Source organism: Leishmania braziliensis, chromosome 22 (genome assembly GCF_000002845.2).
Source record: "Leishmania braziliensis MHOM/BR/75/M2904 complete genome, chromosome 22".
NCBI lineage: Eukaryota > Euglenozoa > Kinetoplastea > Trypanosomatida > Trypanosomatidae > Leishmania > Leishmania braziliensis.
The window spans coordinates 309434-326382 of NC_009314.2; the positions used below are offsets into that span (position 1 = coordinate 309434).

General features: G+C 58.4%; 5 protein-coding genes across 5 annotated transcripts; all 5 read left to right on the top strand.

Annotated features, from left to right (window-relative positions):
- Positions 1-2133: 2133 nt before the first annotated feature.
- On the top strand, positions 2134-2973 carry LBRM_22_0760 (conserved hypothetical protein; the record flags this gene model as incomplete). Its single annotated transcript, XM_001564945.1, has 1 exon — positions 2134-2973. The coding sequence occupies one exon, from the start codon at positions 2134-2136 to the stop codon at positions 2971-2973; it is 840 nt and encodes a 279-aa protein (XP_001564995.1).
- A 1344-nt stretch (positions 2974-4317) lies between these two features.
- On the top strand, positions 4318-6429 carry LBRM_22_0770 (conserved hypothetical protein; the record flags this gene model as incomplete). Its single annotated transcript, XM_001564946.1, has 1 exon — positions 4318-6429. The coding sequence occupies one exon, from the start codon at positions 4318-4320 to the stop codon at positions 6427-6429; it is 2112 nt and encodes a 703-aa protein (XP_001564996.1).
- A 1129-nt stretch (positions 6430-7558) lies between these two features.
- On the top strand, positions 7559-7927 carry LBRM_22_0780 (conserved hypothetical protein; the record flags this gene model as incomplete). Its single annotated transcript, XM_001564947.1, has 1 exon — positions 7559-7927. One exon carries the CDS (start codon positions 7559-7561, stop codon positions 7925-7927), a length of 369 nt encoding a protein of 122 aa, XP_001564997.1.
- A 2688-nt stretch (positions 7928-10615) lies between these two features.
- Positions 10616-13360, top strand: LBRM_22_0790 (conserved hypothetical protein; the record flags this gene model as incomplete). Its single annotated transcript, XM_001564948.2, has 1 exon — positions 10616-13360. The coding sequence occupies one exon, from the start codon at positions 10616-10618 to the stop codon at positions 13358-13360; it is 2745 nt and encodes a 914-aa protein (XP_001564998.2).
- A 1942-nt stretch (positions 13361-15302) lies between these two features.
- On the top strand, positions 15303-16949 carry LBRM_22_0800 (conserved hypothetical protein; the record flags this gene model as incomplete). Its single annotated transcript, XM_001564949.1, has 1 exon — positions 15303-16949. One exon carries the CDS (start codon positions 15303-15305, stop codon positions 16947-16949), a length of 1647 nt encoding a protein of 548 aa, XP_001564999.1.

A 16949-nucleotide genomic window follows, 5' to 3' on the forward strand; every position in this document is an offset into this window, starting at 1 on the left:
GGTCAGATATGCGTGGCCGACCCTCTCACGCCCCCGGAGCGTGAGTCGCGGGCACGCATGGAGGAGTTGCCGTTGGGTTTGGCTGCCGAGGCAAGCATACTTTTAAGAGCGGAGTGCATGCGGAGCGAAAGGGGAGGATTGGTGAGCTGCCCTCCCCAGCGTCTTGCAAAGCTGACCGTGGCGCTGCGCAATCCAGGGCTCTCCATCCGGCCCTTTGCATCGATCCTGCATGCTGCACACCACCACCACCACCACCCCTTCCTCAACCCCGCGTGGACGTTTTCGCTAGCGCGGGCGTGCAGAGGTAAACCTCACTCCGTCCACGGTGGACTTGGATGGGATGGCCCTCTGCTGTGCCTTGACGCCACGGCACGTCTCGAGCTGCCCATGTTGGATACACAGCTCGTGCGCCGTACGTGGGCTGATATGGCGTACAATCGCATCTCCTCCTACCAATGACGGAGGCAACGACGCGATTTGCTTCACAGCCACGTCTCTCGGTGGATGGGGTGCATACGCTCATCACTGTGCGTGGTGGGAGTATCGAGGCGGCAGCCCTACGTCTCACCTTCCTACAGCTGAACGCATGGCTCTGCGTGCCAGCAGACATGGGTAAACGAGTCGGATGACGCGAGACGTACTCGCACGAGGGCAGCACAGTGAAGCAGTACTTTGACCCGCCCAGGGGTGCTGCGTCAACCCATCCAGAGAAGACGCTGCCGCTGTGCTGAGGGGCTGTGCTGGCGACAGTCCACTTCCCCTCCTTTGCCGAATGTGCAAACACACAGCTGAATGGAGTTGGTGGCATTGGGCATGGTCTGCCGGTGGGCAAGCTGGGCGAGTGCCCACGCACGGTTGGCTCTACGAGCGGGGCATGGTGGTTGTCTTCTACATAGTGGGTTTGCTGAATCCCGCCGGCACGCTCTCGCGTAGCCTTGAGGAGTACGACCTCGTACCGTGGTCGTCTCTCGTCCGCTCGTATGTGAAGGATGTGTCGCGCGCTGTCACCTCCGAGCGGCACCCTTTCCCCCGCTGTGCGAGGGCGGGAGAAAAGTAACCGAACGACTGTCGGCAGCGTGAAATCAGTTAGAGGATTACGACATGGTTGTCGGTATTTAACTACAGAAAATACTCTAGCGAAACGCAGCTGCGACCTTCGCGAGTACTGAAGAAACATACGCGGGCACCGCCGAAGAAAATCTCGGGTGATAACAATCCCCTTGTTTGCCCTGTTCTGCGGGAATACATGAAGCTCGCGTACCTGGGGTGCTGATCCGTGCGTGTGCCAGGCTCTTTCCATCCTCCTCTCCTCTATCAATAGTTCACTAGGGGCCAATCAATGGCCAATACGTGGGTCATCAGGTCAGCATATTACCAAAGCATGTGTCCTACAGCTCTTCTCTTATGGGGTGGTTCTCTTCTACTTGTGCTCTGATCTTATTTCTTCGGGGGTCCTCTCTTTTCTTTCCCTTTGTGTCCACCGCGAAGCCATGAGTTCCCCTCCCTCCCTCCCTCCCTCTTCTTGTTCTTCTCTCACGTCTCACACCGGCTTCGATCCTCCGAAGAGAGACGCGACAAACAGGCTTTGATTTGTTGTTTGAAACCCCAATGAATGAGAGCTCGGCTGTATGTGTGTGTGTGTGTGTGTGTGTGTGTGTGTGTGTGCTAACGTGGTGCCGACATGTACGCCAATTTACGACGCCCTTCCGGCTCAATTTGCACACCTCTACACACCCTCCGCCGCTGCCGCCACCGACTCGCGTACTCGTGCACATCGCCGTCATGCTGCGTCTCCTGCAGTTTATTCCCCTTGCCATGTATGCTCCACTTTCCCTTTTCCCCCTTTTCGCCAATTTCACTGAACCGCGCTCACTTCACCTCCGCCCCCTACCATTCCAACATAGAGGTGCGTGCCTAGACGCGGCTTAGACGCCTCTGGACCATTTTCCCTCTCCTCTCACTCTAGTGCCCTCCGCTGCCCGCCAGGTGAAAAGAGGCAAGTGGGGTGCATCTGGGGTAGCGCGCGGGGACTCATAGCTCCTTTGGATAAGGGTGTACGCGCACTCACGGTCATCACACACACACACACACACACACACACACACACACTAAGGTACTTCACACAACTGCAGGATGCCGAAGCCAGCCACTCGGTACAACATTGGTCTGCGCCCCGCACCAAAGCGGCAGAACGTCGGCAGCCAGTTCCTCGCGACGCAGAAGCACTACGCTCGTGAGCTATGGTACAAGCGCCAGTACTCCTCCGCCCGCCCGTTTGCGATTCAGAAACACATGGGCAGCACCCCACGCATCTTACTCGACCGCACGTTATGGCGCTCCCTCTGGATCACGAAGGCCAACATCCCAGATGTTAACCGCTGGGAGAAGGTGGTGAACAGCCAGCGGGTGAAGGAGGATCGCTGGGCTTTGGTGGAGGAAGACGGTGCCATGTACCAGGTGAATTGGAAACTGTACTGCGAGCGACTTGAGTCGGAGCTGCAGAAAGCCCAGGATCAGTTGCCACAGTACAGCTTCATGATGAAGGCTGTTCCATCGGCGTGGAAAAAGCTGGACATTGAGCTGAGCGTGCTCCGCGGACTCTCAGTTCGCGAAGCCATGGCGCAGTGCAAGCTGTCTCCACGTAAGGGTCACATGGCCGTCTTTCGAGCATTAGAGCTGGCGCAACAAGGAGCAGAAAGCAAAGGGCTCGACAAGGACCGCCTGCGTATCGCCTACATCACCTGCATGCCGGGGCCGACAGACAAGCAGGTGGACATTCGCAGTCGTGGGTACTACGCTTGGAAGACAAAGAAGTCCTCTCACCTGCTGCTGACCCTTGCCGAGGATCCAGAAATGGTGTTACCAGACCGCACGGCGATCCCGTACGCGTCGCTGATGACGATGAAACGTGCTGGGTTGCGGACAGATCCGATCGTGCTGGACGTGCCTGCCATCACTGCTGAGGGTATCTAAACGAAGCTACCATAGCCGTACCTGTTTGTGTCTACCTCAAGCATGAGGTGCACAGCACAAATGGCTTGGTGGTACACAACGACCTCAGTCAACGCTGCATTAGAGCGGAGGGGGAGAAGTAGCTGCGTAACTCACATCCCTCTCTCCATCCCTTCCCCCACTACGTCTTGGTACCCCCTTGCTCACGACTTCTGCTGTGATTCTTTTTCGCTTTGCTCGAACTTTCACACGCACACGCACCTGTGGCTGTCCTGTTTCGTTTTGGGTGGGAGAACTTGCGCGCGCGCGCGTGTGTGTGTGTGCTCGTCTATTGCTCGTGAGTTGCTGGAGGAAGTGAAGGCAGTTTTGCTATGAGTGTCACGGTGAGGAATGCTGTGACGCTTCCAAGCCGCGATTTATTTGGTTGAGTGGTTGTGTCTTGCGCTCTCCCATTGCTCCTTCTATGGCCTCTAAACAAGAACATCAACAAACCCACGCACCCACTCCTACGCACACTTTCTCATGGTTAAGCATGCAGGTCCCGTAGGCGCGCAGACAACAACGCACGCCCACACATGACAGTACATCGAGGGCAGGATTCCCTTTTTGGTCCAGTCTAGTTCTTGAGGAGTAACTCAGGGACGACGAAGCTGCAAGAGGAGAGGGGAGTCGGTGCTGCTGCTGCAGCTGCTCATGAATTATCCACCTACAGTAGCGAAGGAGACAGGGCCACTCGGCACACGAATTATTTATTCTCATTGCTCGCCTATCCTGCCGTGTATGCGCTGGGCTTTATTTTTGCGCACACACACACACTCTGTCTGCCTGTGCCTCTCTGTCTGTGTCTTCTGCTTAACTCGCTTCACCCTGCCGCCCACTTCTCTTTTCCTCTCTTACGGTCCTCGAAAGGTGCGGAGGAGAGACACACAGGCGCACGGCCCTACGCACCCCCCACACACAACGATACCGGGCGTTGTGTGTGTGCATGAGTGTGCAGGAGTCTAAACGGACTCTTTCCAAGGGGCCGCAGTAACCCCACTTACGCCAAGAAGGGACGAGGGGGCTGCTTAAAGGGCTCCAGATCAGCCGAGCGTGGTTTTCATGCTTGGCTGAGTGCAAGAGAGGGGGGAGTAAGTTGAGGAAGGAAGGAAACAGTGGAACCACACGCACGCACACACACACACACACACACACACACGCACACACACACACACACACACACACACACACACGCACACACACGCACACACACACACACACATACGTGCTTTTCGTAAAGTGAGAAAAGCACTCCCACATAACGACAAGGTACAAGAGAAGAACAACGCTGTAGAGGCGGCGTGGCATCCTGCTCGCTCAACAGCCATGAGCACCTCCCGCAAGCGGTACAGACCGCTGGACCCTTCCGAGGAGCGCGCAGTCACCGTCCATGAGCGCTTGCAGCTTCTGCCACTGGAGGATGAGCAGTCGTACTGCTTCAGCTGGCCTGAGGCGTCGCTGACGCAGTGGCTGCAGGAGGATGTGCCTTACGCTTCTCTCTACCAGCTCTATGCGAATGCAGGTGGTGGCATCGGCAGTGGTGGTGTTTCCTCTCACACAATGCGCGGCCAAAGTAGTGGGCTTGTCGACGCTGGCGTGGCATCCTCGGTACTTGATTTCCCCAAAGGCAAGAACAAGGTTGCGACGTTCTCGTCCAGCGGCCGACGCGAAGCGCTCAGTGTGAGCTCCTCAACAGATGTGACAAGCTTCTCGGCGCTTCATCATCAGCGGAATGTCGAGGTGCCGCCAGTTTTTCTCTTGGACGACTTCGAGCCAGCTCTAGCAAAGCACGGGCAGCTGTTAAAAGCTAGCGGGGGTGAAGGAACCGCAAGCGACGCACAGTACGGCGGTGCTGACCTCCAACGCCTTCTGCGGCGCGTGCGAGACGCAGTAAAGGCCGCCCGACATGACTCCACAGGTACCGCTTCGGTCGTCAAAGCAGAGGTATTCGACGCCAAGGATGGGGCATCTCCAACAATGCCGGCACCGTCGATTGTCCTTCAATCGGATGCCACAACACGCCTCACCCCTCACCCCCTCGCTCCCCCACGACCGCAAAGCATCGCAGAGGACTCTATATTTTCCCTGTCGGCAACTCAGCTAGTCGACTTGGTGGCAGCAGGCGTGCCAGCGCTGTACGCATCAGCGGCCCGAGGCAATGCGCAAAGGCCATCACAGTACATCGAGGCTCCAAACACCCCCATCACTACCTCGGCCGAAGACCTGCCAAGCGGTGAGTCGAGCACTGCTTCCAGGACTACAGGATACGTTTGCAGCTGCCACGATCCACAACGATGTGCCGAACTCTCCGAGTCGGCGCGACGCGAGATCGAACACGAGGTAGTGGGCCTCGAGTGGCGCACGTGGTCCCAGTCGCAGCGCACAGCAGCAGCGCTGCAGCGTCTCCTATCCCTTGAAGCCGCAGTCCCCTTCGAACGCAGCGGTGACGCTCAACGTGATGCTTGGCGTGCCGCTGTTTACCGTTTGTGGCTTCAGTGGCGCCAACAGAGACTACCACCGATTCCGGAGAGGGCAGCAGCTGGCGGATCTGCCGAATCCAGCACAAGGGCAGCTACTCTTAGCTCTGGCTTCAGCGGCGCCAGCGTGGTACCGTCCGTGCCCGCCTCGTCCTATGGCTTTGCGGCATTCGTGTCACCTTCACCCGCGACCGCCGCGCTTGTTTTCCCAGAAGGCGCACCTGCGCCATCACGTAATCACCCGCGCCTTCCCTGGGGTGCGCCTCTCCTTGCCGGGGCGTATCTCTACGGCACGAGCAACGACTACTTCATCAGCCTTCCCCCATCCACCACAAGCGCCCCCGGGCACGTCAGCAACGGCGGCAGTAGCAACAGCAAGAACTGCGGTGGCTCGTCGCTGTGGCCTGCCATGTCGCGCCGGCGCGGCACGTACAGTTTTTTGCGTTGGAAGGTGGAGCTGTATGAGGCGCAGCTGTCCCGAGCAGCAGCAGCAGCCGAAGAGGACGAGGAGAATGTCGATGACGGAAACGAGGCAGTCGAGGGGGATAAGGGCAAGGGCGTCGACAACCGTGACCGCGGCGGTAACGACAGTGCGACTGCTACAAAGGTGCGCCGGTATTCGAAAGGCCCCTTGGGAGGGCCGGAGACCGACACTTCTGCGTCAACGTATCGCTCTCGCCGCGGTGGCGATGATGACCGTGGTGGGTCTGCAGCTGATATCTGCCATTTCGCAGGGCGTAAAACAGCGACCACTACAGTGGCCTCCCCCACCGGCCACACCGCAATCAACGGCGTCATGAGCGTCTCGCACATGAAAGCGCTGCTGCATACGACGGTGTTGACGCAGCCGCTGACGGAACTGGAAATGGATGACGAGCCCACCACCGTGATGGAGCGGCTGGCCTGTCCTGACCTGCGGCGCGATACGGAGGCGTGGCGTGTGTGGTTATCAAGGGTGTGAAAAGGCCACTGAGCTACTGACGCCGAGGGAGAAAAGGCGGTGAGAAAGGTGCACGTTGATGTGAACGAGGGGCGACTCTCCTATTTGTCGCTTATGCATGTGCGTGCGTCGGTGTATGACTGAGCATTCACCAACACACAATCCAAGAAGGGCTACAGAAGTGACGTATTTACTTTTCCTCCCTCTACTCCATCCGGTGCAAAGAAGTGAGTGAGCTAACACAAGGTGAGCGTCGGCGCTGAAGCATCGGGGCGCAGTGCAGCTGGCGAGGATAATGATAAGTGAGCCACAGCGTTCGTTGTCCCCCCCCCCCACCCCCACATACACATGGGTGCGTGGGCATTGGTGTTATCCACTCCGGCACTCCTGCTCTTCTGCGACCGGGGAGGGGGGGACTGTGTTGCCCACATGCCCAGTGCATTCTCGCCAAGCACATGCACACTCGGAGGGGCACTTGCCACTTTTGGGGGGTCTTTTCTGCTCCATCATTCCCACCATTCCTCTAGTGCCTTCTGCCTCGCCGTTCCGCTCTCCATCTCCCCCTCTCCTTCACCCCATCGCCACCCTTTCTATCCCACTCACCCCCTCCCACATACTCTTCTCACCCACTTCCTCACTGGTCGTGCAAAGTGAAACTTTTATGCGCTCAACTCCAGTTTGGTCTGTCTGTCGGTGTGTTCTGTTAGTCTGTTGTGCCTTGTGGTCCCGTGCCCTTCTCCAACCTTCGTGCTATCTTCGCCTACACACACAACCTCTCTGTCCACTGACTTGTCCCCCCCTCCCTCCTACTTTTCCTTCTCGCCCCCTCTTGCAAGTGTATTCCTGTTAGAGCCGTGAGTGAGCGCGTGCACGTGTCAGCAGCCCTCTTCCACCTCTCCCACAGGCACCCATACATACACCACTGCCTCTTGTCGACTACTCCTTTACACACGCGCACGCACGACCGTCTACAGGGACCGGCCCTTTTTGCCTTTTTGTGCAAGTCAACGCCCTCGCACGCAATACACTTTCACCAGCTGCACGAAAAGGATAGGCACGCAAGGCGCACTTCAAAGACGAAAGTACACGCCTCCCCCCCCCGTGACTCAGTCGACACCCGACAAAGCCCTCCGCGAAACGACAGTGAGTAATGTCGTCCGCGAACAAGACGTCTGGGGGGAAGTGGGTGAGCCCCCGTGTGCTACAGTACAAGCAGCAGCAGGGGCCTAACACTGGTCCGGCGTCTGGCAATGGTGGCGTGGGTAGCAAGATCATGGAGGACAAGGCCATCGCTGCGGCCCGCATCAAGGATAGCCAGTGCAGCCCAGCACCAGAGGTAGAAGTGGCGGAGTCGAAGTTCTTTGAGGTGCAAGAGGCGACAGATGCGCTGAGCAACCTCGCCCACAATGCTGAATCGTCGACCTACGAGCTGTGCGGGAAGCCCGTGGTGAAACCGCACCAGACCACGGAGGAATTCCACAAGATTATTATGGAGCAAGTTCAGAAACAGGTGAAGTAGAGAGCGGAATGGGGGAAAAAGTGAGCTGAGCAGTTGAGGACGCTAGGCCGCACTTTTGTTGCTCTCTGTCTCTCTGTCTGTGTGTATGGGTGACCCACTGCGGGTCATACACCCGAACAGAGCCAGTCACGCTCCCATGCTGGCATAGCTGCACATACAGCTGACGAGGATGCACGCGCTGGGCAAACAACGCGCGCGGTAGTAGTGGTTTTTACCTTTTTTCTTCCAGAATCGCCGTCGATCTGCTCTTGAACGATGGCATGCACGCCTCAGCTTCTTCTGTGTGCCTGTGTCTGCTCGTACGTTCGTCTGTGTCGCTGTGTGATGTAGGCAAGAGAGGGGGGGCAAACGCATGCGTGTGTCAGGGGTGTGGCGGGGTCAGACGTCAAGCTTGCGGGGAAAACACAAGAGGATGAGTGAAGAAGAGTGAAAGCAAAGAAACCCAAACAAAGGATGCACCCTATGCAGCTCTTCCAGTGGGTGTAGGTGGGTTGTGGGTATGGGTCTCTGTGTAGAGGTGTGATGGGGGGATGCCTGACGTGTCTAGCGGAGGGTGGAGACATCAGCTGCGAGCGCTGTTCGTTTCTGTTTTTCTTTTTCTCCCCTCTTTGGTGATGTTCTGGGCGTCTAACGGTGCCTTTTGGTAAGCGAGAAGATCGAGAAAAGCGAGCATACAGACCGCGGGAGAGAGAGGGGGGGGAGGGGGGGGTTGCGACAAGGGAACAGAGAAAGAGGTTGAGGCATGCTGTCTTTATCCCAGCCCTTACATCGACGCTTTGCACACGCGTGTGCGAGTAAGTCTCTCAGCCCTTAATCACAATAGTCCCTCCCGCTCCTGTGGTGTGAAACTAGGATAGAAGAATGAAATCCCAAGCGACTGTGGCCTGGGAGCGGGTATGCCTCGCCAGTGCATCAGCACACACCGTTGCCAACCACTCGTCTTGCAGGAACACAGAACAGCTCCCTCACCGCGTTGTTCTCCCTCACCTGTCCACTCCCATCCCCCCCATCCCCCTTCCCTCCCTCTCTCTCCCCCTCCCTCCATTAGCTTTCACATTCACGTCTCCTGCTGATGTAAACAGCCCCCTAGCCGCACCTGCACATTGGCCAGCGTACGCATGTTGCGACGTCGACCTCTTTCCTGGCGCCTTTTCTCACTTTCACAAGGGAACTTCATGACTTAGCGAAGAGGCTTTCGTTCTTCTCCCTCTCCCTCTCTCCTCTCCTCTCTCAACACAGGGGTTGGCGGTATTGAGGGATGGAAACCTAGCGTCCTTTTTTATTCCACTATCACCCTCTTACAACAGCCCCTCAAAATACTTCTACGAAAAAAGATGCTGCGCGCCGTTGGCGGGATCGCGGCAGCGGCTGCCGTCGGGGCAGTGGCCTACACCACCTATCAGCAAGGGAATGAGCAACTGGTACAGGAACAGATGAAGCTACTGATGATGAAGGCCAGTGAGGAGGAGGAGAAAAGAGGAGGCGGGTTGTAGTGGAAAAGATGCTGCCTCCCACTCTCTTCGTCTCTGTATTCGGTGTCTGTCTCCCTCTCCCCTTTGCTCGTGCTCACTGGTGTATTCGTTGCCCTTCCTTTCTACGTCCTCCCCTTTTACTTGGGACCCAAAAGTAAAGGGAAAGGGAAGCACGAGACAGCCACAACGCGGAACGCGGCACCGGACATCGGGATAAGTGAGTCAACTAGTGGGAAGGGGAGGAGGAAGGTGCGCCACCCACTCCTTTCCCCTGCCACAAGGCCAGAAGATGGAGACTGTAGCTGCATGGGCCGACACATTCTACGGCTGGTGTGCGGTGGCGCACCTCCAGAGCGTCCCCCATACCCCCCCTCCTCCCCTTTACTATCCCCTCACGAGTTCCTGTCGCTTCTCGCTGCCTTTTCCGTCGTGTGTGTGTCAGAAGTTTGTGACAGAGAGAGCACCACCACCACCACCACAACAACACCGCTCCAGCGTCAGGCACCGCAGACCTCTCTCGGTATAACTGCCAACTTTTCTCTCCATTTCCTTGTTGCGCTTTCTGCCTCTCCTTTTCTTCCCTGTAACGCCGTTCACCACCTCTCTCTCTCTCGTCCACTCTCCCCTCCCTCCCTCCCCCCTTCTCGCTCGCCCACACCCACTCCCGCTACGATTGTGCGCGTGGAGGCCTTTTTTTCGCCGCACCTCCGCCCCACCCCCGCATATCTCTGTGTCGTCTAGCGAAGAAGAATACGCGAAGCGTGACGCTGGCTATTATTCGAGGAGAACCACACACGCGTGTGAACGAGTGTGAGAGTGACAGAGACTTTGCCACCAGCAGGCGTCTGCAGCAGTAAGATCCCGTACAAGCATCGGTGCGTGCGTGTGTGTGTGTGTGTGTGTGCCTGATGTGCTGACGTAGCTGCTGCCTCGGTTCTCTCCACACGTCGCTCTCGGACCATCACTCCTCATAAGTAAGGTCAGCATTGGTAGGCACCTGGCAGTCACCCCTTCTTGAACGTCCACACTCATCGACACGCTCACACAAGTCCGTCTTTCCACACGCCGCCCGCACCTCCCTTTCGTCAGAGCGCTTTCCCCTCCCCCTCCCCCCTTCTGTTGCGATCGCATAGCAACTCCCTACGGAAATATATAAAACACACACACACACACATATACATACATATTGATTGAATTACAGCAAGCAGAGGCAGTGATGAGCGGCAGCGCTGACAAGTTCACTGGCGAGCCGCAGTCTCTCTCGGATGAGAGCGGTGTCAACGAACAGGAAGTGCCACAAACAATGGCGACCTCGCCTGTTCACACCGAGGTCGATAGTGCAGAGGAAGACTCCGAGGTAGGACACGAAGTCGCTCCTCCACGGGCCATCCACAATGAGGACAACGTGGGCTATTACGCTCAACTGCGCACAGCTGAAGAGGACCTCGCCGTCAATGTCGCGTGCGATGTGCGACCGCGACAGGGCTCCTCCACCCTCTGCCCCACCAGCGTCAGTGCCGGCGACGATGTGAACTCCCCCGAGTACGAGGAAATGGTGGCGGAGGGAGGTGAAGGCAGTAGCCCTTCAAGGTTTGTGGGTGTAGCAGAGCACCGCGACTATGCGACCATCACAGCGGCAGCTCGCCAGCCAACTCAAGGCACGCAGGTAGACGCAGACGTGGACGTGGGCGTAGCAGAAAAATATCAGCAATACGGTGATGATGATCATGGTGGTACTAGTGCTCCTGCTGCCACTGATTTAGGCGAGTGTCGAACCAGTACCGCTAATGCCTCGGCTGCCCTTCATGCATTCAAGCACCAGCCCGTGGCCGCGACGCGCGCGAGCCTTCTCCCTCAAGCACCGCACGGAACGGCCGAGGTAACCGTGACCATGCTTCCAATGGGAGCTGTCACCCGACTTACGGTACCCGTTCACCGCCCGAACATGTCCTGTCCAGTCAACGCAGAGGCTTCTGCAGCAACTCCTTCGGGTCTAAGCAGTAGCCCTAGAGACTACGTGGCACCGCACTGGGTTCTTGTTGCGAAGGATCTCTTCGAAGGCATCGCCAGGCGTCTCCTTGTTCACCCGCAATCGTTTCGGCTCTTCCACCAACACAAACGCCTTCGCTTCATGGGAACTCTCTTCCTGGACTGTGATGTGACGAGTACCATGGAGGGCCGCAATAGCGCAGGCAACGTAGACGACGTCAGCAGCGGTGCCGCGGGGAGTATTGTCAACGACCGTGCTGAGCCCATCTGGGTCTCTATCGCCTTCCCAGAGGCCGAGGATGCGCACAGCGTCGGTGCTCACAGCACGGGATTCGTGCGCGATGACAGCAATGGCGGGGATGAGGAAGCACAGGCGTCGCTTATGGCTGTGCCGGCGCACCTCTGCAACCTTGGGCCCGACAACTACGTCGCGCGGTGCATCCGTGTGCGGCCGCACAAGTTCGAAGTGCCGCCCCAAGCCCTCGTTGACGGACATAGGCAAGGGTACAGCTACGATGAAGTAATTCGTCGCATGCAGGCCATTCATGACGCTCAGCAGCTGCCGGAGTCACACGGGGGACGCGGCGGCGCCGGCCCAGGTGACGGGGCATCAACGGCAGCGCCGAATTTTGCCATTGTCGCTGTCCTTCAAGACGGCCCCGTAGCTGCAGAGAGAGCGTTCCTCGGCGGGTACCGCGACAAGCGTCGCCCGGAGAAGGTACGACTGCACGCCGCAACGCAGCTCTATCATCGCGACCTGGATTACTCCCCCTTCGCGACGGCAACGGGCTCAGCGGCAAATCGGTGCACTCGCCAGACGCAGACCCTCGGCGTCTCGCGCAGCTGCCAGACACGCCGGGAAGGGTGCGTTCAGACGCCGCGCGTGGACCTGCTCTTAAATACAGCTCACGACTTCATTGTCGTGGCTCGGCCGTACTTCACGGCAGCCGAGCTGCAGGCGCTGCGGGTTGAGATGGCGATTATCATTCAGAAGATGTACCGCCAGTGGAAGGCGCGACGCATCCGCGCAGCGCTCGAGGTGGCCGAGGCAGCGCGTCAGCACCGCGCTGGGGAACGTCAGCGCCGGGAGGAGGCACTGCAGAAGGCGGTGGAGGACGCCGCCCAGTTGCGCCGCGATGACCCGCGCAGCGCTGCTGACTTTGAGCGCGTGAAGCAGGACATCTTCAACTGGCGCGCCGACGAGGCGGCGCGAATCCAGCGCGACCCGTCGCTATCACCGACTGAAATCAGGGCGGCGCTGCTGGCGCTCACGGAGACGGAGCTGCAGCTCCTTCAGCAGCTCGACCAGCGCCGTCGCGAGGTCGGCAAGACGCAGCAGGAAAAGCGCTTCATGCAGACGCTGAATCGAATGGCCGCCCCCAAGCAGTGGGGCACCGTGCACGTGAGCACCCCCGAAACACAGCGCGCTGCCGAGCTGCGCGACTTGTACGAGCGACTGTGCCTTACCTCTGGAGCCTCTGCGACGACGGTAAAAACCTTTGCAGCGCTGCCAAGCCTAGCGCAAGGCGACCTTGTCTCCTTACCGTCTCCGACGTCGGCGGGACTAATGACAATGAACGTTGCGCGCAGTCCGCCATCCCTCCCTGCGACAGAGACAGCGAACAGCGCCGCTGCTGGCCTCTCATCGGCGGCGGCGACCCGGGTAGACACCCTCTTGCGTGTCAAGTGGACGGTGCGGGAGTTCAGCGCCAGCTCGGGGCTCACGCAGGAGCTCTGCGAGCTCATCGATCGTGAGGCGGACCTGCTGCACCGTGGCCGCAAGGAGGCGTCTCTGACCAGTCTGCGGAAGCGCATTCAATCCTTGTTCGCGCAGTTTATCGAAGACCCGCAGTACAACCCGGTGGCAAAGGAATTCGCTCAGACAGCGCACGATCGCGTGCGCGTCAAGGCGGCTGAACTGGCAAAGGAAAAGGCGAAGGTCTGGAAAGGGCGGACAACAGCATCCGTCTAGTGAATCAACGGTGTACAAAAAAAAAAAAAGCAGCAGCGTAGGTAGAAGTCTCAGCGTGTCGTGGGGAAGAGGAGAGGTGGCGCAAGTCTCCCCTCCCCCCCGACATGCCCATGTGCGCGCTGTTGGCAGCTGAGCTTCGTATGCTACTCTTCCCTGCTCCCCCCCCCCTCCACACCCCCCCACACCCCTCCCCCTCCTCCTCCTCTGTGAAGGCGTCACTTCTCAGGCTTGCACGACCGGGGGCGCTTCGCAGCAGGCAGGCAGGCAAAGAAAGGCGTCTACTGGGGTGTGCTGCTCTTCCCTCTTTTAGGTGCACTTGCCGCTTTACTTGAGTCGTTGTGTTTTTCTCATGTAGACTAAAAATGGAGTGGGAGGAAAGGGGGGTCAGGACGAAGACTCGCGTGGGGAGGCCAGACGAAAGACGGGTGCGAATGCGGTGGTGTAAGCCCCCCGCTCTTCGAGATGTCTTGTGCGCCTTCTCCACCCTTTCCCTTTCGCCTTTTGCTTTCCACCTGATTGCCACTCATACTGCCGCCGCTATACCTGTCCACCTCGCTTAATCATTTGAGGAGTGGAGTGGTAAGAGGTATCTTGTTGCTGTTGCCGTGTACGGTTGCTGTTGCTGTGATGCAGTTCATTGCCCACATACACACACACACACACACACACACACGTACACTTGCTCGCTCTCTTTCTCCCTCTCTCTCTTTCCCTCCTTCCCCCGTGCGCTATTTCTGACATTATGTAGTGAATGTATGTAAACAAGCCTAGCAACGAGAAGGCAAAGGAAACAATGAGCTCGGGGGAAGGAGGTTATGCAGGCACGTGCGCCATGTACATCTTTTCTTTGCCTTGCCCTTCTCTTCCCACCCTTCTGAGCAAACCTCCTGTCAGGCGTTCTGCTTTTCTCTCCTTTCTGTGTCGTCCTCGTTCTGTTTCGGCGGGGAGGATTTGCTCTCGCCCTACCCATTAGGGTGAGCTGGGGTGAAGTAGTAGCAACAGCAGCACACACCCTGAGTGTGTACCTGCAGTAGGGATGCTGGGCGGGTGGCAGAAGAAACCGTGTCTGGGTCAGATGTGCGCGTGACGCTCTCTCCTTGCATCTTGCTGCACTCGTACCCTGTACCGCGTGCAGCGAGTCGAAATCGAAGGAGCGAAACAACAGGGAAGCGAAAGCGTGCACAAGACGACGGAGGCACTTGTGGGTGCAGTGTTGGAGGAAAAACGAGCCGCTCTTAGAGCACGAGTTAATGGTCGCATTTTCGCCGCACCCTCCCCCTCTTTCTTCTTCGCCTTCCGCGCCTTATTGCCGCGGTGTATTGTGTGTGCGTGTGCAGCACTGAGCCACAGTGTGTCGCTGCCATGTACGTTGGCGAATGCCCTTGCATCTGTAAAGAGGCGAGGCGTCTCGCACCCCTCCTCTTCCTCCTCTCTCACTTTGTTTCTCTACTTCAAGTGTGTCTCAACTCACATTCCCCCCCCCCCTCCCCTGCTGTTGTCCATCCCTCAAGTATTTCCTTCGCGCTTACCCTTTGCTTTCCGTCACCATTTTCTCTGCTGTGTCTCTCCCCCCTGGACCTCACTAATCCCGGTCATGCAACGCCCATTGATGAACCACACCGTCGCTGTCTGACTCGTCTGCCCTGTGTTCAGCGATCTGCTTTGCACGTTACGCATACGCACAGGCACATACCGCTCTCCGCCTTCTTCCCTGCGCCACCGACCAACGCAAGAGTGCAGAGGCGGCTGCGACCGCCGGAACCCCCCCACTACCGCAAGACGCAAACGAGACTACCTTAGAAGTCAATACGGACACACACACACACACACACACACACACGCACACACACACACACACACACACACACACACACACACACACACGCACGCACACACACAAGAAGAACGGCGCTTTCCCACTTTGCGTCCCACCGTTTCCAAGATGAATTTCGAAGGACTGCAAGGACTACTGAAGAAGAAGCAAAAGCAGCGGCAACAGCCCCACGGGACCTCAGATGAACCGTCTGCAGCGGCGGGTGTAGGTGGTAACCCTCCGGCACACACGCCTGGTCTCGCTGAAAGCGTGGCAGCAGCCCCCAAGAGTGCCACGAGCGCTACCGGGAGACATGCAGCTGCTAGCAGCAGCATTGCTGGAACCGTCAGCGCCACCTCTGACCCGTATGTGGTCGCTCTGCAGAGCGTGCGAACCTTGCAGCAGCAGCAGCAGCAGCAGCAAGGGGCACTCAGCAGGACCACGGCAGGCCCAAAGCGCAGCCGGGAGGATATGGAGCAGGAATCGAAGCTGGTCGGGCTTGTGAACACCTCTACAGGTTCGTCCTGTGCTGACCCGAGTGACGAGCTCAATGTGAGGTCGGGTGCGTCAGTCAGCGCCCCGCCTAGCGCTTCGCTAAGCACGTCGGCACAGCCGTTGATGAAGAGCGGCGAGGATGTTTTGGCTCAGCGCGAGATGGGCGTCGCAGTATTGCAGACATGCCTCACTCAGCTGGAACACTACTGGGTCGCGGAGCAAGCATCAAACAAGACTCTGGCTTCAACTGGTCATTCCGTCACGACCACTGCTCTAGCGTCCGCCGTGTCGCAGCCGCAGCATCAGTCGCCGTCCGCTGGTGCTCTCCTTGAGCCGAGTGTTTCTCTGACCGTGTCATCGTCTCCCTTCCCTATTCCACGCGCGCTGCGCGACTACATCCTGGCTCAGTTCGTGACACCGAATCCTACCGTCAGGCGTGCGACGGGGCTGCCGGAGATGACGGTGCTGGATCGCGAGTTTGAGCTTCTTGCCCAGATCAAGGCGGAGGTGGAGGCAGGGCCGCGGAAAGACGTGGTGGACAGTAAAAACGAAGTCGATGCTAAAGTGGGCGGGGTTCCAGAAGCGCAGCAGCAACTCGCGGAGCTCCTGCCCGCGCTGTGGTATCTCGTCGCGCTGCTCTGGCAGCACAGCCTCGACCCGCACCAGCGTAACGGTCGGTGCTGCCTAGCGTCGACCGCCATGCCCCGAGAAGGATTGCTTGCACCGTCGCAGCAGGGCTGGTCACCGGCCGTCTACTTTGCCCTCCAAAACGCGCTCCCGGCCGATGCGCAACTTCTGCAGGGTCGCGCCATTGCCGAGGAAGTGGACAAGTGGCGAGCGCTGGCGCGTACCCGGCAGAACGCGCTGGAGCTACTTTCGTATGTCTGCAGTGATCACGAAACCTCCGCCGCGGCGTCGTCGCCATCCACCGCGGCGGCGGACTTGATTATCCCGCCCGACCTTCGGAAAAACCTACACACCATGGTGGTGCGCCACCTGCGGCAAGAGCGTAATTTCATGGCGGTGCGGCAGGACTACGTGGACATCACCATGGGCACGGCAAACTGGAAGCTGGGGCTCTTCTCTGGTGGAGAGGTGCACATGCGCCGGTCGATGGAGCGGGTGGAGCGCAACCGAATCGCGCACCTGCTGAACAACGAGCACGCAACGCACCTCCTGCAGGCGGTGCGCGAGCTGATCATATTTGTGGAGCACCACTCCCCCGCAAAGTGTTCTCCCTTCTTTTACCCAGCACACGTCACTTCCATCATGGCCGCGTAG